This window comes from Sipha flava, unplaced genomic scaffold, assembly GCF_003268045.1.
Source record: "Sipha flava isolate LNK unplaced genomic scaffold, YSA_version1 123_pilon_pilon, whole genome shotgun sequence".
NCBI classification, from domain to species: domain Eukaryota; kingdom Metazoa; phylum Arthropoda; class Insecta; order Hemiptera; family Aphididae; genus Sipha; species Sipha flava.
Genome location: NW_020271749.1, coordinates 506,813 through 529,787, shown reverse-complemented (window position 1 = coordinate 529,787; position 22,975 = coordinate 506,813). Strand labels below are relative to the sequence as shown.

At 29.7% G+C, this 22,975-nt stretch overlaps 2 protein-coding genes across 2 annotated transcripts; both read right to left on the bottom strand.

The window, feature by feature from the left end:
* Positions 1 to 35: 35 nt before the first annotated feature.
* Positions 36 to 6,715, bottom strand: LOC112694092. Its single transcript, XM_025569459.1, has 4 exons — positions 6,626 to 6,715; positions 2,317 to 2,804; positions 2,169 to 2,260; positions 36 to 565 (listed from the first exon to the last, which is right to left on the bottom strand). The coding sequence occupies exons 2-4, from the start codon at positions 2,552 to 2,554 to the stop codon at positions 101 to 103; spliced, it is 795 nt and encodes a 264-aa protein (XP_025425244.1). The 5' UTR covers positions 2,555 to 2,804; positions 6,626 to 6,715; the 3' UTR covers positions 36 to 100.
* Positions 6,716 to 17,115: 10,400 nt separating this feature from the next.
* On the bottom strand, positions 17,116 to 21,831 carry LOC112694117 (ras-related protein Rac1). Its single transcript, XM_025569494.1, has 7 exons — positions 21,570 to 21,831; positions 20,934 to 21,005; positions 19,696 to 19,813; positions 19,523 to 19,585; positions 19,303 to 19,437; positions 19,062 to 19,240; positions 17,116 to 18,847 (listed from the first exon to the last, which is right to left on the bottom strand). Exons 1-6 carry the CDS (start codon positions 21,602 to 21,604, stop codon positions 19,085 to 19,087), a joined length of 579 nt encoding a protein of 192 aa, XP_025425279.1. The 5' UTR covers positions 21,605 to 21,831; the 3' UTR covers positions 17,116 to 18,847; positions 19,062 to 19,084.
* Positions 21,832 to 22,975: the final 1,144 nt, after the last annotated feature.

The window sequence follows — 22,975 nt, the reverse complement described above, 5'->3', positions numbered from 1 at the left end:
TATTTTTTTAAACTAAAAATATAATATTAATCAAGATATTGAGGCTAAAAAATAAATGAATAAGCATGGAATATAATTAAAATAATATTAATTTTAAATTTTAAATGTCTTCGTCTTCAATATGTGTTGGCGGAATTGATTCTGTAGTTGGAGTAATATATGGAGATGTCAAAGTAGAAACATGGGACACATTTTTATGGTTGGAAGAATGATGATAACTATACAAAGGCTGTTCATATAGTCCATTTTCTGCATTCAGAAAAATACCCATTATTGCATTTTGAACCAAACTTTGTGTTTTAGCTGAGTACTTTCTTAATTTTTTTGCTACAAAATTTCCAAAGTCTTGTGATTCGTCGTTAATCGAATTTGCGACAGAAGCAGTTAAAAGTTCAAAAGCTTTATCCAACCGAGAGTCTTCTGTCGTTTTTCTTTTTTTTATAATTGGTTGGGACGGTGGTGGTAAAGACGAGCACGGTGAAGATGTCGGTGTGGCCAATACATCACATTCTACATTATCTGTGACTGTGTTTTCATTAATATCTATCTCTTTTTCATTCGGTATCTGTAAAAATAAAATAGTCACCTAATTAAATAATAAATTGCCAAACTAGAATTTAAAAAAAAAAAACAATTACAAAGATTTTTATTCATTTTTAATTTAATATAAATTAAATAACATAATATGAAAAAAATTAGTATTTTAATAATAATTATAACAGAAAAATTATGAATACTGTTTATTTATCAATCATGTACTCCCGAAAATTACTATTGTTGGAACCCCAGAAAGTACAACTAGTTTTCAGAGTAGTAGTTCGTCTACATAATTTCTTACGAATCTTAAATTTCTATATTTATATTATTTTAAACTATATATTCACCACCAGGAAGTATGGACCCTACTGTGAATAAAAATATGGTAAATGGTTCGTAAAGAAATGAAACCTAAGATAGTAGTACAAACTTACTACTCATATGAAACAATTTACGTAAATCGTGTCTAACAAAACAAATTCGAAAATGATTGGCCGAATATTTTATAAAGAAAGAACAAATTAATTGTTAAAATAAATATTCATGATAAATGAAATAATAAAATCAGATGCGTTAATAATTTTTACAGTAAATACTCGTGTAATAATTATTAACAATATTACACAACATAAAATATATCGTATTTTGTTTTTTAGTAAATTTGTACTTTAGTTTTAGTCAAAAAAATAAATGTGTTAAAATGCATTTAATAATTTAGATATTTTTCTCTCTTATATGTATAATAAACAAATAAATAAATAAAATTATCAGCTGAGTTACGCTGGCATCCGCAGATTAAAATAACTACTCAAAACCGGTTACAAAATTTGTCATATCATTTGTACAAATTTATAAACGCATTTTGAAAATTTGTACACCCTCCTAAAGGCTGGAAAAACACTTTTTCATTTCGGTTGCCAGCGTAATGCTACTTTAGCATCCGCATTCATAATTTTTATCTTAGATACTGAAAACCGGTACTAAAATTTGTTATATAATTTGTACGAATTTGTAAACGCATTTTGAAAATTTGTACACCCCCTAAAGGGTGAAAAAACACTTTTTCATTTCGAATGCCAGCGTAACGTTACTCCAGTATCCGCTAACTTAACCCTTAAGTGAGGTGTACAAATTTTTAAAATGCGTTTACAAATTTGTAAAAATTATATAACAAATTTTGGCACCGGTTTTGAGTATCTAATATAAAAATTAAGAATGTGGATGCTGAAGTAACGTTGCGCTGACATACGAAATGAAAAATCGATTTTCCCTGGTTTGAGTGGATGTAATCATTTTGAAATCGTAATTACAAATTTGAACAAATTACATAACAAATTTTGGTACCGGTTTTGAGTAGTTATTTTAACCTGCGGATGCCAGCGTAACTCACCTAAAATAATCTATATATAAATGTAAGATATCTATATGTTTTCACTCTGTTTTTTGTTTCGTATGTCTTAATTAGTAAAATAATTTAAAAAAATTAAACACATTATAGTATTTTACATATTTACTATTATACTACATTAGGTATATTATACTATCCTCGTTACTTTGCAATAAATGTATAACATTAAAATTAACTTAAACTAACTATTAATAACATAAAATATAAACTGTTTTATACGCACTGAACTCGTTATTTGACAAGGTGTATCCTTATCCCAAAGAAACTTCATACTGTTATAAGCATACCACGAGCTTTTGTATGTTTCATATGCGTCTATAAAAAATATAACTAATATAACAATGTTGATTTTACTTTTACATTTTACTTACCTCTTCCGCTTCTGAGGTTTTTTTTAATTTTAGATTTTTCACGCCTCATTGCTGATAGTAAACCATTAATTTTCCTTCTACATTCATCAACTGTAAAGCCAATTTCTTTAGAAACGTCTAGCCAAACATCATGCCTTATAATTTTGTTGTAGTGCTGAGGGTGTTTGGAATTCCATAGTATTTCTTTATTTCGATAAATTTCAATAAATCGAATAGTGTTTTCTTCGTTCCACTTCATATTAAAATGTTTTTTTTTTTTTTTAATACTAAACAAACGAATAATACTGAATAATATAAACGAATGATTTACGTTACGAACAACATTAATCGGCTACGTGACTCACGGGCGGCTAATGCTCAAGCATAGACCTGCATTAATGTCGAGCATTTGCGTCTCGTCGTAGTAGCATCGCCTCGCAAAAGGCGTGTACACACTCGCAACACTCACGCGTAACGTGACGCCGTATCGCAACACCATTGTCGCGTAACTGAAACATAAGGTAACGCAGAGGTGCCGTCCATACAACGAAATAAAGCTAATTAAAAAAAAAAGTCTAATTTTACAGTGCTACCGTTTTATACGGGCCAAAATATTGTACTAGCTTAGTATTATCCAATATGACATGTTCCAAGACCGTGATGCGGATGAAATTTGAAATAATATGATATAATATAGCAATAAACAATTTTCTGCGAACGTTTCATTGAATAATGCAACACGTAAAATGTGAAACATGTTAGTTGCCTATTGATAAACTATTTACCAGCAGCTTAGCTGCAGTTTAATTTTAAATAATTACAATATTAATAACAATTTAATTCAAAATTAACTTGATGGTCGGAAAATAAAAATTTATATAAAGTATATACTTTTCATTAAAATCACATATATTGCATTCTATATAAAACAATATCTGTAATATAATTTACAATACGTTCAACATTTAATGTGTAAAAAGGATTTTTAATACTAATGATAATCAGTCGCTGACATCAATAAATGTGTTTACATTTAATTTCACTATCCATTGAAAGGTGTTATTTTGTTATACCACATTCTTAACGATAGTGTTTCGTTTAATTACTATAAACTGTAATTTACTATAGTTAATATAAGTTATTGATATTGACTTAATAAATAGAATTAAATGATTTGACAATGGATTATTCTATTTTCTGGGCTAGCTGAATGTATTAGAGTTACAAAAATAATGAAAAACTTTGGATTGAAGATATAATGTGTATATAAATCGATTTTAATAGTTGTTAATACTTTTAGAAGCGTAAAATAAAATATTAAATAAATAGATAAACCGAAAACAAATCATATTTATCAACAAACTATTATCATTTTTTATATTGTTCAACGCGATCTAGCAAAGTGTTACGTAGTTGAAATACTAATTTTTCTTGAGATTTGCGATATATACAGTCATTATGGAAAATAGCAACTCTATATTACTCCATGAACTACAACAACGGCATATAACACGAACACGTAACAAGACAGCAAACAAGATGATACGCGTCGATTTTTACACCGCTTATCATCGATTGTCGGTTTTTTCGTCCGCATCAAAATATGTTACGCCTCAATCAGTGTTATTCCTGAAGTCACCCGTTTCCTCCAGAATCATACCTTCCCCTTTTTCGTCAATTCACTTTTCTGCCATATGAAAAAAGTTAGTCTAGTAATATTCAACTGTCGATAAAATCCTATACCGTAAGAATTGTGATGATAAAATAGGATAAGAAAAATAATTTAAAGTTATATAACATTTAAATCATTTATATATATTTTAAATAAATTGCTTTAAAAATATATAAGAGCATATTATAAGGTTTTTAAGTGGGTAATTTTTAAGTTTTTTTTTTAATGTTTTTTTTATAGTTTCAAGTTCTCTACTAATACTGCTAGTTACTAATACTAGTCCATTACAAGTAACTTACTTTAAGCTATGGTATTTATATTTACCACTACTTTTTACACAATAAATATCAATCACTTATTTTGATTATTGTATATGTTCAAACTTATACAATATTCGTCAGTTGAAAATTATTTTTCAGTCGTAAGATATTTATATATATATATATATATATATATATATCCGCCATTTTAATTTGATTTTTAAATAATATGACATTTATATATGTAAAAAAAAAAAAAGTAATTCATGTAAAATAAAAATAAAATTAATGAGATCTTGGAATTTTTTCGTATATACCTATATATGTTTAATGTGTTGAGCTAATGTAGACAGAATATTTCAATATTTCAATCAAATACTAGATTACGTTTTTCATTTGGCGGAAAAGGAAAAGGTATGATTTTGGCGGAAGAAGGAATCAACCAATTTACTATTTGGCGGAAAAGTGAATCGGCGGAAAAAGGAAAGGTACACTTTTAACGGAAACCGACCATGCCCTTTAGTTTAGACCTTCTATCCCTAGGGCATCGTAAATTGGGGGGTATGTGGTATATGGTATGCCATAAAAGTAAATAATTAACAAATAAATCAATTTTGGGGGGGGTTAATATCCCAAGTCATCCCTTCTAAAATAAACACTGGTCTCAATGTATAATAATACGGGGTGAATATTGCCAGTTGTTAAAAAAAAAAATGCCAACTAGGGTCGTCGCAATATCGTCCCGTATCAATGTTGCACGATACGCGATGATGTTTCAAGTTTTTTAAGCCACGCTTGCAATATTCGCACGTAACACAACATCGTATCTTAACTTTGTTCTGTTACGTGTAACGTGTTACGAACTCTTGCTGTGGTGGTGTTGCGATGTTGCGTAACGTTCCATCAGTTACTAAGTAGTGTACTTTCACGGAGGACAACACTTACCCGTGGTTCTCTGTAGTGGTTATAGATTTATTTATTTTATTTTTTTCTGAATAATATAAATGAAACGAACAATACTGAATTATAATGTTGCAAACGAATGACTTAAGTTAAAAACAATATTTATCGACTAGTGATCAGGTCTAAACCTGTGTTAATATTGCACAACTGTGTCTACACTTGGCTTAACATTGCCTCGTATTATCCTTTGATGCGGACACTTTTTACCGACAACTGACGGGACACAGTGTAACTCCATCACGTATAATTTTTTGTTACGCATTCACGTCCAAACATATGTTACAATTACACGGCGAAGTTACTATACTAAGGTTCACAGATCAAACAAAAATAAACATATAAATTTGTAGTTCAAATATCTATAAGCTAATACAAGAACACATTATTATTTAACCATAATATAAAATTATATAATGTACAATATTATTCTATGTTTTATTATTGAATAATTTAATAATAAATGTTTTTTTTCCTCTCAGATTCTAATAACCGGTCCCGGTCAAATCGGGACGAATGGCAAGCCTATATATTATATAGTGTTGCGATACCTACGCGTTTCTTCCTAAATGTAAACGTTCTATACGGAAAAATATACTTATACTTGGATGTCACTGAGGCAAACACGTTTTCCTTTCTCTTTTTCCCCCCTGAGATCGAATATCATTCGCACAACAGATTTCTTTTTGTCATTTATATAAATATATATATAATATTTATGAATAGTAAATAGTTAATGGATTTTGGTCGAAAGCCATTATTGCGAACGCGTGGCTTTGTCGAAAGTCTAAATGGGGACAATCCCGTATGATATTTCAGCAATCGTGTCACGGCGAGGACGGCCAAGTACAATGAGGAGCGTAAGCATATACATGTACACACATACATACGCACACATGCACTTATTTACTGCGCACACATTTATGTATATTATATACATTGAAAAAAAAAATGAATATACGTATTTTGTAAGGCAAAATACACGGTCTAGATGATGGTCAAGGGATTTTGTCCGTCACTACAAACGATTAGACTGTTGTATCTTTACGGTATTCGTAAAATTATCTTTTATCTATCTTTATTTTTACCGATCATGATTGAAGATCGCGGGTGAAATACGACACACGTAATTCAGCGTACACGAAAATCCGAATACGTTTTCTAGCCGTCTTACTTACTCATGTGATATGCACGTATACGCGAGTAATACTATGTATATTATCGGCATGTTTTTATAAAATGTACACCCAGACACGAATCAAGAATGAGCGACATGAGACCTAGACACCCCCCAGAAGTTTTCCCATGCCTTCCCGTTAGAATGGAAATCCTTGTTAAGTTGAATGTAAATAAAATACTTTTGAAACTTTTGATTCGGTAGGTAGGCAATTAAAGACAAAAGGTTTTGTTAATCTTAAATATACGAAAAATTACTTACTATCATTAAAGGACCGAATTTTTGGCGTAGATAATGAAATCGGTGCTGTTGCTAGAGAGCCTCACCCACCAAAATAAAATTCCCTCTACGTATTTGCGTGTACACAGTCAAAAGCGTTTCCATCTCAAAATAGTCGAATTATAGGACGTTGTATTAGTACGACATTTTCCTTCTTCGTTCATCGCAACAATACGGCTGACATTTATTTCCACGGACAACTACGCATGGCGTGCCTTTTCCCCCCACGCTCGATCCCGATAATAATAATAGTATATCTGCTGTACGACGTCTCAAATCGTAGGGGACATCTCGCAAGTGTTGTCCGGTCCGTGAAATACGTGTGGGCTTAAAAAGTAAAACGCCATTCGACGAGTGTATAATATGATATATTGTACCGAACGCATATCAACACTATCAATTGCATTACGAGCTACGTAGGCCGTGAAACGGAGTGGTGAGTCTCCCGGCACGTGCGAAAAACGTCGTTAAACGTACGATGAGACCATATGTGCAACTCGAGCCCAAATATTAGGGGTGCTGAAATTGCTGAAAATAAAATAAAATGGTATTTAACTGTATTATATAGATCTGAAAAGAAAACAGTAGTGCTACATTTGAACTCAGGAATGCTAAAAATCCTATTGCGCCCCCTAGTTGCGCCTATGGATGAGATCAGTGATACAGATATACCCTTCAATGCCATTCGTTGTAAAATATACTCGTGTTAAATGATAAATAAACAATTTAAAACTGCCTTTCAAAATTATTTCGTCTTAAGGAATTGCAGTGTATATCAACGAGTAGACGCATGTTACATGTCAGACGCGGGTTAACGAGGATTATGGGTGCCCCGACACCTTCTGTGACCCCAAGACACCGGTTAAATACGTTAATCATAAATTACGTTAAATAGTTATTTTTTAAATGTTTAATAAAAGAAAATGATTTGAAAATCAAGGATCCATTTTTACCGCACAGAAAATATTTTTCTCTCTTTTGCGTATAAAAGCGTATTTAAGATCATAAATTGGAAAAATGATCTTGGATGTATTTTTTTATCGATAAGACAAAAAAGGTTATACAAACTTAATAGCCATATTCCTTAATAATTATTGGGAAATTGAAATCATTCGATAAATAGGTAATGAAAAATTAATGAAAAACACTCCAAATATGTACAGAATAATATATGTAAAAATTAGTTATTTTTATGTTAATTATTAATAAATAAATTACTATACTTTGCAACGATAAATTCTAAAATAGAAAGAAATAGCCACTTTTTTCAATTTAAATTAAAAAAATATGTGAAATATTTCATAATAAGTGCAAACATTTTCTTCTTCAATGAAGATAAATCACCCATGGTTGTAACACTCTAACTATTTTTCCATAATGATTTATACTCCTAAACTATTTAAAATTACTTAACTAATTGCATTTTTCCCGCGACTAGAATTATTTTTAGAATTATTTTTTATACATTAAATTCGTTTTTGGAATTCTTAACAGACAAATAAACAATGACTAAATAACAAACACAATAAATAAATAAAGATAAAATATAAAATGTTTTAATAAATGTTTTGATGTTTTTAAACGAATACTTGTGTAATTTAATATTTAATATCATTAATGTAAACATTATGTTGTTGGAATTGATAAATTGTTTCAAAAGTGTATAACATTCGTTTTATCAAGTTAATGTTCTTACAGTCGAAAATAAAGAGGATTATTTAAAACACAAATATTAATAAGAGAAAAGAAGTAAAATTATTATTTAATAATTAACATGTAGATATTATTTTTCGGCATAAACGTACACCGGTACCTATACGCATTGCAAGGGGATACTTTGAACTTATATCTTTTATTCCGGTATAATTTATAATATATATACACTCGACAGGAACCTTCGAAGGAGTTGCACCCCGATCTTGCTCATTCATAAGATGCAGATAATGATACGTTGTCGTTTTTCTTTAGTCTTACTCGTTCCTATCGATGTAGTACACGACTGCAGGACGTAGGTACGCAACTATAGGTAATACAAAACCTATAAAGTTATTAATCGATTGCAGAATGGAATAAACGACCCAGTTGAACGGAAAGTATACGTCTTGGCCCGTAGGGAGACCGTGAAGGTGTATGCATAACGTTCGAGACTTAAGAGGGACGTACTATATTATTGGTATGCCCACCTAAGTACCGCGATCATGCGACCGTACGGTTCACCATCAGCCGTCTATAACACTGCCAATGCGTCGCAGAAAAAGGACAACGAACACGGTACGTGGGTGCTAGTAATGAACAGGAATAAAAAATGTAGGCCGCAAACGGAACGCGAACCGATAAAGAATTGGGATGGGTGGACGGACGACGTCCTGCCGGTAGTTAGATGTATACTGGCGCGAGTGATTGATGATAACAAGTGACGGCGGTTTGCCGATCAGACGACAATGGGCAGCTGCAGCTTTTAAGACGACGGTGATGCGCGTTCGAGGCGCGTACAGGGCCGTAGTAACCAAATATTGCGCCCGGTGCGAAACTTCAAAATGCGTCCTTAAGTATTTATAAAAAAAACTCACAAATAACCTGAATATTTTTTTAAACGCAATATAAATAATGATCTTTCTTTATGATTATGTAAGCGTTTGCTAATTTTATTTAAATCAATAATTTATTAAAACAAAAATATACATTATAATAACAAGTAGGTACATAGGTATAACATAATTATATTTATAAGTTATATAAGTAAATACATAGATACATAATATTAATTTTACTTATGAGTAATAAGTTATAACTTACAACACTTAAATTGCAAATTTTTCATTTTTGCGCCCTCCCAGGAATTGCGCCCGGGCCGTAGGCACTTCTGTCCCTCCCCGTCGCTACGACCTTGGACACGTGGCTCGAGTGGTTTCTGCACACATGGTTCCTGTGGTGTGTTTCGGTTATCGTGGTCCTCCCTGTGAACATCGGTGAACAGATTTCCTCAAATCCTCTTGCTCTCGGCGTGATGGACGCGCTCGGTTGGTATAGGGAACAGATGAGTACGAATCTGCGGATCCATATAACTTGATGGTTAAGCCTGCCGATTATGGTAGGGTGTGGAGAGGTGATAAGGTGTGATCATCGATAAGATGATCGGAATATGACGGTTATCCTGCGCGTCCACTTCGAACGATGTCGATCTCTATCGGGCAACAGCCGATCTTGACGGGCATTGTTGGGTATGTATCAATTGCATGGAAAATCGTAAGTAGAGAATAACAAATTATGTGATAGAAAAATAGATACTTCAAATGCGCCGATCGATGTTCCAGTAGAATACCATTTGCGTCAGTTACAATCAATTGCGCCGATCGATTCTCCACCAGTGGCGCAACTATCGGGTAAGTTAGCAAAGTGAAACTTTGGGGACCCTAATTTATCGGGGTGGATTTTTATCAAGCGGCTAATCGGTGGATAATCAATAAAAATTGGTTTTTCCCTGTATTTTTTTATTAACATCTACGTATAGCTTAAAATTAAATATTTATGCTATAGTTATATTGCAGTGGCGTAGCCAAGGGGGGGGGGGGCTAAGGGGGCTATAGCCCCCCCATGGACCGTGTTTATACGTATAATGTATCTTGACTATTTAATAGAATCAATGGATGCTCGTTTTAATCAAAGGCTTATTGATGTTATGCCACTTGAAGGACTTATTCCGGCCAATTTAAATATGTATGACGATAAAAATATTATAAAAACTGCTAAAATATATGTCCAAGATCTCCATGATGATACCTCATCTACAATCAGAGCTAACCTGTTCATATGGAGGCAACAATGGAGTCAAAATCCTATTCCAAAACCGAATTCTGCTTTTGATTCACTCTCTCATCACACCAATCTTTGACCTAACATTAAAATACTTTTACAATTATTCACCACGTTACCAGTTACCTTTTTCACTCCGGAAAGAACGTTTTCAGCACTTAATCGCTTAAAAATTTTTTTTAGAAGCACCATGTCGGAAAACGGACTGAATGGGTTAACTATGGCTAATATAAATAAAAAAGAGCAATTCGATGAAAGTGAAATAATAACTGAATTTGCCAGAAATTCGCCTAAGAGGATGCAGCTATCAGAGTGGAGCAAGTGACTGAACACTGAAACCAAAATTATTATTATTATTATTATAAATTATATATTAATATATTAATAAATATTTTTAAAACTATACTAAAATGCTTGAATTACGTTTAGAAACTTGGTGGTAGACGGTGAGAGTGGGGGGTTAAGGCTGAATTCTCATATCCTCTCTTACCATATTTATCCAAAAAAGTAGTTAGCCCCCCCCCCATTTAAAAATCCTGGCTACGCCACTGTTATATTGTTATTGTTTTTACGAATTATTGATTTCATAATATTATAAAATTATAATCATGACTAAATAATAAATGGAGACTTTATAGAATTGCTTTTAATTTTACAAAAATTATTAAGGATGCAATGGTTTTGATTACCTTATGGGAGGGGAAAAAGCGGTGTACCTATGATTTTTTTAAGACCATTTACATTTTTGGTTAGAGGACTCCATTTTATATTTGATTTAAGGCACCCAAGTATCTGGTTACGTCAGTGTTCTCTACCGAATCTTTGGACATTGTGTAACACAGAGTGGTCCAACCCGCGGTTCTCGAAGCCTTTTTTTTTTGGATCTCTTCCATAGTAAACTTCTATTAGCTCAGTAATTTTTGTAATATATTAACTCCGGTTAAACGATTGTAAATTACATAAAAAATGAACAAAAAAGATAAAATGTAATTATATTAACTATATATGTATATAAACTAAAACTATAGAAAATTTAAATTAACTCAAAAGATTTTTGTATTTAATTTAATCATTATAAAAAATACAAGTACTTTGGCACAATTTATGAACACTTTTTTAGGAACCGACGCAATAGATTATTATATAATATATATAAATAATTATTATACTATACAGGTACCTAGTGTCCCAAATTTAACACTGTTAACGAACACCGCCATTGTTATCCCGGTCCTGCAGAATGGGACACAAAACTGCAAATAGTGAAATTTGAGGGGGTTGAAGCTCAGATAATACATATGTATGTACAGATATATTTAAAAATAGGTATCTATTTATACTAATATTTAATTTGTCCACCTTTAACACTTAGGAAGAGTGGGGGAGATGGTATATATGAATGGCGGTGAGGTATTAATGGGTTGTTACCTTCCTCCTTGTTTAAGGGAGGGATCTTAGGGTTGAGAGGGTTCGAGATCCGATCAGCGCAAATATGCAGTCTGCCAAACTAAATAAAGCAGCACTTATTTTACCGTAGACTTTCTGATGTCGATGCGAGGTTCAAAAAGAAAGGACAAATGCAAAATTTAATTGCACTAGAACCGGATACTCTTCAACACTCGTACGAAGAACACAAGTCGAACGGATTAAAATAATTTAATATTTTTTTATTTAAATTAAACTTAAATAAGTCAAAATAAATCGCATGTATAAGCTCGTTGTTGATCTTATGATCGATGCGCATGCACTGACGACATAAGATCAAGAGCTTTGGGAAGGGTGGTGTGTGTCCCTGTTATATAGGCCCATGCGGTGGCATAGACCTTGGGCCTGTCCTTTGAATGTAGGGATGTCAATAGTATTTATTTTTCGACCCGTGTCGTTCACGCGGGTATCGAAGATATACCGTTATTTATTTATTTGAAAAGGTTTAAAAATAACGTACATATAAATAGTACACATAATAAAATATTTGTGCTGTCTTTTACAGACGAATGATGCACATCATTACAAATGTGTGCAAATGATTCTCATAACAGAGATGTTATCAAATTTATGGTGCAAATCCTAACCAGATTTTATAATAGATATCAATTCAAATAATGGCTATTATCCTCTTCTACGTTTAAGAACAATGTGAAAATCGTTACTTGGGAAATCAATTTTAAAATGAAGAAAATATCTGCTTTTACTGCATTATGATATCATAAAATACATTTATACACATAATAAAAAGAACCTAAGTTTTTTTATAGACAGATTTAAAAAAAAAAAAGAGTATTATTGTTATAATGATTAGTCTTTAAACCTTCTCGTATTAAATAAACATATATTTTGTGTAATTAATTATAATCTCACAAATGATGATCATCGTTCTCTATCTATATTTGTGAATATATAATTAAATTTAATTATGTTATGTAATAATTGGGCTTGTCCCAGTTTAAATAAAAATAAATTAACATTACGATATATCTATAGGCACACAATTGTATTCATTAGCATAAAATGTAATTGTCAAAATTAAAGAAAATACTCTCAGCATTGCACAAATTTAATAATGTTTTATTTAATATTTGTCAATACGATGAGCGAACATTTGGGATTTTAATAGATTTTGATAAGTAAATAAATAATGAAAGCTTTAATGCTATAGCTTATCAGACAATGCTGATTGACTACAAACTAAATTTTAAATTCAAACCAAAAGCAATAAAATGTACTATAATATCAACATTAATAAAGACCAATAATTATTTGTTAAACGTATTACCCATTATACGAATAAAATATTTAAAAACATTATGCCAATTAATGTGATTATTTGTTAACGAAAATAACTGTAAATAATTTTTTTTATAAAATGATGAGTATAACAGTCCATATAAGTAATGACTTTCAAGAAAGTAGTAATTATTAATTACATTTGTAATACTTATATGACGAATTGTTCTTAAAATAATGTAAATACAGTATTTTACATTATGAATAGTTTGAGTACCTAGTTATAAATGTTTAATTTATTATACTTCCCACAAAAAAAATAAATGTATGTACTTTTTATTAATAATTTAAAAATTAAAAATATGTATGTTCAATTAGTATTCATGATTTTTTTTAATTCCCAACTGCGATAATCAGATAATATGATAATAGACGGAACGTTTTAAGTGTATTATTGTTATAGTCTACTGTAAATAGATATCGTCACTCATCAACAGGAAATATGAAATGAATGCCATTGACCCTTGTAGGCACCAACATTAATAGATACTACACATTTAAAATTTTTAGGTTACAAAACACAATATATATATAAATTTTTTTTATTAATTTCAAGTATAAAACTATTACAACTCAACGATTATAATAAAGTGCTTAAAATTAAGTTCATAATACTGACATTAAGATAAACAGATATAATTATCGGTGAATATGAAATAATTGGTAATTAGGCTAATGAGATAGGGAATGAATGAATTATGGAATGGATTGCTTTTGCAGTACGGCTGTAAGGAGGGAAATGAGGGGATTAATTAGTGAAGAAAAATCTGAAAAAAATTTGGAAAAAATATGGTTGTTAGCGGAATTATTCAATAATGGAGTATTATTAGGATCGGCAACGGAAGCGTAGGAGACTTTGGAGGGAGAGGTGATGGTTTGAGAATGATAGATATGAGTAGTGTTCGGATTTCGTCGAATTGAATGAGTAAATTTGCGATGTTTGAGTAGTGCTTTATATTTTGGACATCCCTTGTAGTTTGAGGTGTTGTTACCCGTGCGAAGGATGTATGTGGCTGGGCTGCTTTTTTTTTGGCGCAAGTGTCTGAAGAGTAAACTCCTCCATATTTAACACAGTGTAAGGGATGATGGCAATATTTAGCGGTATGTCTGACAGTTTTTAAACTGAGGCGGACCACTCTTTGTCCTGTATGGTAATTGAACTTTGATTTTTGTATGCAAAATTTATGACATACTTAAAACATATTTATTATTAGTATTGGGATTGAGGACCACGAAAAAGAGTGGTAATGGGCGTCCGTTTTTAATAAAATTTACGACACGGGTAGCGAAGTGACCTAGTTCGTCGAGAGCATCAGATACATCTGAGATAAGGGTCAAGTGGTGCAGGTTTCTTATGGCGATCTTGTAAGGCCGGTATATAGAAGGCATGAAAGTGTGGAAAGAAGCATTGGTTTCCATTAGGTATTCTGCAATTATATTAAAATGTTTATGACCTTGAGGGAGGACAATCAAAAAAGAAGGTAATGACTTGTAAAACCGTTTTGACCAGTGAGCTGGATTAACGTGTTTTTGAAAGTGGAGAAGTTTTTAATGTCTTGGATATAAAATGGCGGAGCCCTGGAGTTGTCGTGTAGAGTGAGGATAATGGACTCGTTAATTGCATCGAAAGAATCACACATGACGTTGGGTTTACTTAAGTTGTCCTCCTCAGATGCCAGAACGGCGAATCGGTTTGGTAAAACAAACTTTTTGGATTTCTTATCATTTGGACGCAGTGGCAATGACGAAGATGACAGATTCCTTATGGTGGATTTGGGCGTACACGAAGACGCTAGGCCCGAATTCTGACCATTTTTGTTGTACCAACATAATACCGCAAAAGGTAAAGAAACATTGTACTAATGAACATGATAAAAATAATTTAACGAACGTGCTTAGAGATAAGGGAGCGAAAGATCCATTGGCTCAATATGCTTGTGTTCGTGTTGAACGTAACAACCGGACTACACAGTATATGTTATAAAGGTATAATTTTTTCATAAATATAATAAATATTAATATCCAACATAGGACTAAATTCCTCTAGCTTAAGGATAAATGTTGTGATAAGATTGAATAACAGTGAATTACGGTAATTAATACGGTTTTAATATATATGTTCAGTGCCGCATTTAGACATTTTGCATTATAAACAATGCTATTTTTGTGTAGTCAGCACGCCACACTCAATAACATAATAGGTACCTACGTCGTATTATTATTAATAACTTACGTTTATTAATATTATAACAACAAATTTGGGAACTAATATTAGGTATATTAATAATAATCTGGACCGCTGATAGTTATATTGCTATAAATACATTAGTTCATAGTTGTTTAAATTCCAAAAAGCATAATACATTAACATGATTTTATAATACTGTTATGAAAAAACAAAAAAAATAATAATTTCAAAATAATTTTAAAAGTTCAATAATTCACAAGTGAGCAGACTTCCGACTACAAAATGTTTGCGCCCCAAAAAAACTGGCACCCGGGGCAGTTGTAGCCAGTGCTCCCCTTAAATGCAGGTCTGTATATATTAGGATATTGTTTTTCCTCATAGGTATTTAAAACTTATTACTTTAAATTAGTGATATTCATACAATTGTATAACATATTTTTTTTTATTCCTAAATGAGTATTTTATTTATACATAAATATACATCTACATTTTTTTATCACCACCTAGAATTAAAAATTATAATAAATATTTTTTAATCTAAAATTAAAATATATTGTCTTGGTGAGTATAAATAGGTATCAAGAGTTATCTTACAGACTAAAGCAGCGGTTCCCAAACTTTTACAATCACGGAACCTTTAAAAAACAATTTGTTTCGCGGAACCATAATATCTTTAATTCCAATTCAACTCTATTTTTTTAAAAAACAAAAAAAAAATAGGAAAACTTAATACTCTAAAAAAATTTTTTAAGTAATATTTTTTCCAAATATAATATAAAATAAGTTTCTGAATAATAACATACATCTGACGGAACCCTTAGCATTGTCACACGGAATCCTAAGGTTCCGCGGAACACACTTTGGGAAATGTTAGATTAGAGTATACTACTATTATGATTAAACTGATTGAGTGTGGAACAAGTAAGTCATTTGTCTATTATTTGGTTTTATTTATTTATTTTACATGATTTAATGAAAAAAATCATAATTGTTTTGATAGCTTATGTCATAAACAGTTTTTAGCAAAATTGACTTTACTAAAAAAAAAAAATTTTTAGGAAACTATTGTTCACAGAACTGTACTATGCATGCGGGTATGAAAAACAATTTCATTAATACATACCCTAAAATCCCAATTGCTAGAAATATCTAGAACATAGATTTTAATTGCACTCTAATTTAGCTTATCTTCTATTTTATATAATTATAGAATGTCACTTAACTTTAATAACTTTTTAAAAAATAACTAAATAAATTAAATTGTTTACTTTAAAATTTATCAAATTAAAATATTTTATTAGAACACTAAATTGAATAATCTGTTAATGGATTTTTCTTAACTACTAATAATTTAAATCTAATCTGGTGGATAAAACAATTACAATTTGCACTTAATAATATTTAAAAAATTATAATTATAAATAGCTTTTAAGAATGTAATTCATAATTTTCAATAGAAATGAAATAAACATAGCAGTGTTTACCTTGTTGTAGATAAAAAACTAAATTCTAATTTAATTTGTATTTCAAATAAAAAATGCAATCAATTATAATCAGTATAAAATAAAATTTGTTTTTTTAAACAATAAAAAGCCTGGTATAATATAACTCATTGAGCTAGTCAAAATGTATTGCTTTGAGACTAATAGTTTGTGTTTAAACATACACCACAATTTCAAGACCGATCTAAATGTTGATACTTATTATATTTATTTGGTAGTTCATAACATGGATTGTAGTAGTACAAAGAACAAATAATTTGAATTAAATTAACAAAATATATAACTTATATAAAAATAATATAAAATAATAATAATAATAATAATAATAATAATAATAATAATCTGGAATCCTTAAAATGATATAAGGTGTTCTAAGTCTTGTAAAATATACTAACTTATAAATAATACTCGAAGGACTATTTTGTATACAAATATACATAATCACTATGTATATATTTGAAATATACATTATTATCCATATGCAAAATGTAACTAATGATAACATTATAGATCATATTAATTTTTTATGCAAGTTTTAAATTCTCAATTAATAAACAAAAACATCTTTAACTGGTCCCAAATTAATTTATTTTTTACATTTTGCTAGTTTACAGTTACAATTTTGAAATAATTCGCATCAGATCTATGATCTTAGTAAGCCATTTAAAGTATAAAGGATAGTAATGTATTCTTAAACATATGACATTAATAAAGAAGAAATACAAATGTTAAATGAATTATAAAAATATAAATTTAAAATGAATAATACATCATTTATTTATGAAAGTAATGACTACATTTTAATTAGTCATTAACACAGGGTTGAAAAATAAAAGAAAATATCTCTTTTTTATACAAGATATATCATTTATTTAGAAATTACAAGGTTAAAAAGAAAAAGGAAAAAAAATGATTATACAAAAAAAAAAACCACATGACTACCTAAATAATCATAGTGTACATACAACAACATTTTATAAAGAAACTCATTAAAATATAACATTAAAATTCTGAATTTTTTTTTTAGACATAACAAATATTACAAAAATGATACTATAAATTTTGCTGCTTTTGTACATATTTCATATAATCTCTGTGTACACAATATTTTATACTCTAAATCAATGTAAAATGCATTTATGTCAAGTTATACATGATAAATAAATTGAGAATAATGATAAGCACACAGTACTTATTTTTGTAAATCCATAAAGCTTAATAAATAATAATAAATAATTTTTGATTACAGCCTAAATTAAAATAATCAACCATGCTACTGTAACAATAATATATCAATTAGCTCATAATTTTTTTTTACAAATTAATATAAATTGCCAATGTTACCCAATTTATCAAGTTACTATAAATCATTCTATAAAAAGGTATTTTGTATTTGTTTATTTTTTATTTAATTTTCATTATTATGTTAAGTGGTAAATCATTTTTGGCAATGTCATTAAAGAAAGTTAAAACAAAATAGTGATATTAAAAGATATAGAATGTAAGTAGCACCAAGCAACTTATTAGAAAAGATATAATAAAATAATAAAAGAAAAAATTCACAATGAAAATCGATTTGAATTAATTTACAATTACAGAATGAATTAACATATGGATTATTTCAATATATATATATGTACATGTACATATATTTTTATAAAAATGATTAAGCTATAGATTACATGATTAGACTATAAAATTAGGCCATAAGTTTGTTCAACAGCATTATAGATCCCTAGTTAATATATAAATTTCTTACCATACTATACATTACATAATTTAATTATTATGTGCGCTCTATTATTTTGCAGGAAGAACTTTTGTTTTTTGTTAGTTGTTATACACAAGTAAAATGTGTATCGATCGGTGAACTGACTGTTATCAGTCTTGGACAATCCTCTGTTGGATTTAGAGTCCCTAAGTATTTCATAAATATATAATAAACCTCAATTTATAACACCAGATCAGAAAAGTATTAGTAAATAATACACGAATTTATCATAATTTATATTATATAGTATCATAATTATCGTACAATAATTTTAAAAAGATATAATGAATAATTAAATTCCAATCGTACAAAATACATGATTGGAAAAAATTGTATTATAAGAATCATAAATTAACTCACCAGTGACAACATAGTCATGATTGTTAAATTATTGCGCACTTAGGTTTGGGCTTTGGTGGCTGTACAGGACATAAAACTGCTCTAATGGCTTCATCAAAAACAATTTTTAGACCTTTTTGAGTCAGAGCACTGCATTCCAAGTATTTAACTGCTCCAATTTCTTTAGCCATTGATAAACCCTAAAATTAACTTACTGTATATTAATACCACAAAATATATTAATAATATATAATAAAAATACCTGTGGATATGTGATGGCAGTTAATTTTTTTTCCTTGAGTTTGTCAATTGTTTCTTTATCTTCTCGTAAATCAAGTTTTGTACCAACTAAAATAATTGGCGTACTTGGACAATGATGTCGAACTTCTGGATACCACTACAATTATGTATTTAGTAATAATACATTAAATCAATGAAACATGTTTAGTATTGATCAAAGTAGTTATATTGATTTATCTTACTTTTGCTCGCACATTTTCAAATGATGCAGGATTAACTAAAGAAAAACATATAAGAAATACATCCTGAAAAAACAAAAAAAAAAAAATTAAATATTTGTAAAATAAATTTAATGAAAGAATAAGAAAAAATGTTATGTGGATCATATACATTTTAAAACATTAAATAAACATACTGTTTGTGGATATGAAAGAGGCCTAAGCCTATCATAATCTTCTTGACCTGCAGTATCCCACAATCCTAAGTTTATTGGCTTACCATCAACCATAACATTGGCTGAATAGTTGTCAAATCTAAAATTCCAATAACAATTAATATAAAATAAATAGTACAATTTGTATTTAACATTTATAAATAAAATAAGTATAAAAGGATAGAACAATAATTAGCTAGCAGATTTAAAATTAATTCTTGGAAGATATTATGAAAAAAATTAGCCAAGAATAGATAAGTTTCCAACAAAAATAACTTTATATTACAAAAATTAATATAAACCAATAGTAACTTGAGAAATTTTACTGATAAACACTGCAAAGATGGTATTAAAAATTCTTAGATGCAAACAGTAAAATGTAATTTTTAATATTATAATACTTAAAATATAATACATTGATACATATTTTCTAATTATTATTAATGTATTTATAAATATTTTTCATTTAATATATTTAGTTAAAATCATAAAGATCTATGTTTGAAAAATAAACCATATGTTGGTATAACCATAAAAGTATAAGCTAAAAAGTAAAAAAGTATTTACAGTTTGAAGAAAAAACATTTATTGAAATACTTAATTAAGTATATATCATTCTTTTAACTAATTCTATTCATATTTATTTTTTTTATTTTAACTTCTACTATACGAAAACACTACCAATAATAAATTTACTACTTTTTTTTTTTTTTTATTTACCAACTATTAGATATAATAATTGTTAAATATGTTAGTATTATAAACTATAATATTTCATAAAATAATTATGCCTTTTTAAAATAAAAATGTAATTTAGAAATAAAAATAATAGGAAATAAAATAATGATAATAATAATTGTTTAAATAACTATGTATAAACAGTTATTTTTATTAATATTATTATTTAATAAATACCTAATTCTTTGGTACAGTTAGAATATTAAGATAAAGTGTGAAAAATTGTTTAACAATAATTATAAATTTAAAAATATGTAAATATGTGCATTTGGTTAAAAAAATATCTTTTTTAATTAATATCTTCATAATAAAAGTATAAAAGTTAAAAACAATACTATTACATAATACAATCAACAATCACTATGAAGCAAGAATATAATATTGTTATACAAAGAAGTTAATTAAATGTTATACTCTTTGTTATTGATTACACATAATATATAATAAGACACCTGTAGGATTAAATAAAAATTGTCACTTACACAGTAGGTATGTATTCTCCAGGAAATGCATTACTTGTGTAACTAATGAGTAAACATGTTTTACCAACAGCTCTATAAAAAAAAAAAATCAAAAACATTTTTTTTTTTACAAAATTTGAACTACATAGTTGAAAATACTTTTATTGGAAAATACAGATAACAATTTATATATACATAATTTGTACCCAATTAAGTACAAGTAAACCCGTGTGCATTGCATGTGTTGTAAGGAAAATATCAAATATAAGCAGTAATCACCAATACATTTCGAAAACACCAAAGGAAAATAATGAATTTGATCCCAAGAAACTTAAGATTCTAAAAAGATGTTCAATGACAGCTAAGAACCGTTGATTAAAGCCACTTTCAATAATTGAAATATTTCACAATAGAATGGAAAGCTATCTTAAAGTGTAAAAACGTTGAACGGTAATACAACACAGCAGAGCAAATGATGGACACAACTATGGCATGTTAAAAAAAAAAATGAAAAGCAGTTTAGGTCTGCGGTATATCGGACAAGAACTGATCATTATCTAAAATGTTTGTGATTACCACTTGTGATGGCCTCATTCCTTAACGAACCGCGGTCAGTAATGTTGTAATAATATTAATTGTCAAGTACGTAGGACTTACCCATCGCCGACAACAACGCATTTGATGGCTTGCATTTTGCGCGATCCAACAGAACCCGAACACTACCTACCGGGAAATCGTAGTGCACGTTGTCCAGCGATTATTTAACATGTACGAATCGTTTTTATTGGCCGCCAAATGGTTTATATTGATGTGGGAATCAAACTTTGGAAAACGTCAGAACTGATGGCCGCCGTCGTGATTTCGGGGCTTAGCAAGTGCAAGGACATTCCAGTGATTCCACCCACGGTAAATAAAATAATATAAAAAAAAAAAAAACAACACACACGAACAAAATAAAAACCAATTCCCATGGAAGAAACGATCATGGCGGAAACGGTCGTGTTCGTCGTGCCGCCCGCCCGATAAACGCAGTATCTCGGTCTACGAAATCCCCAAAGCCAGATAATTCCGTTCCACGATCTCTTCTCTGCCGGGTACCGGGTGGTCACAGAGATTTGGGTTCGAAAATCGTACAAAAAAGGGTTTTTCGCATTTTTCCGATCAGCTGTTCGTCCGTTTTTGACCAGTCGCAGCGAAAGTCCATTCAATTCTTATCATTCGACTATCAGCAGATATGTCTTACCCACACACAGAACGTACAATTATGTGTATACATTTCGACCAACTGATAAGCTGAGTGTTGACATCACTGTTCGCGTCTTCATCAGTATGGTCTAAGTCTTCAATCTTTGTTCTCAATGGCATTTACCAGTTTATGAGGCTATGATATTATGATGTTTATGTAACTTTAACACATATGTGCACAATGTCTATTGTATAGTATATCTGAGCTTTGTAGCCATGTTCGCCGTTCAAATTATTCACATATATTACACACATCCTCGGTGTAGATACTATTCGGAAAAATCTAAAATACGTTCGTCTAGTTGCTCGATATTTTATACGCTTTCATAGGTTATATTTATACTTTGGATCACGAACACTCAATACCAATACGCTACATCCGTATTAAAAATAAGACGGCTTAGTGATTGCTTTTTAATTAAAAACATAGTGCATGCAAGATTTTATATCTTGCACGGTGAGTTACTGAGGCCTATAAACGATTTCCGAATTTGTTTCGTAATTCAATGTTAATCTTTAGCGTCATACCATCAGTTGATAAGGATAAGATTCTGAACGATCTATTGTATTGCTATGTCAATGTTATTACGATCGGTTTCAGACTATTATTAATCAAATAAATATTTTGTCGATAATATCTCGGGGTGGGTAGTTCGTGAATGAATTGATTCAAAGAGTCGATTTTTTTTAAGTGAATGGAATGAGTTGAATCAGTGTGTCATAATTTAATGACTCGATAACTCGATGTTACCAAAGGTATATTTATGTATAGACATATTAGTTTCATAAGTTATCATTTTGTCAGTTCATGACATAAA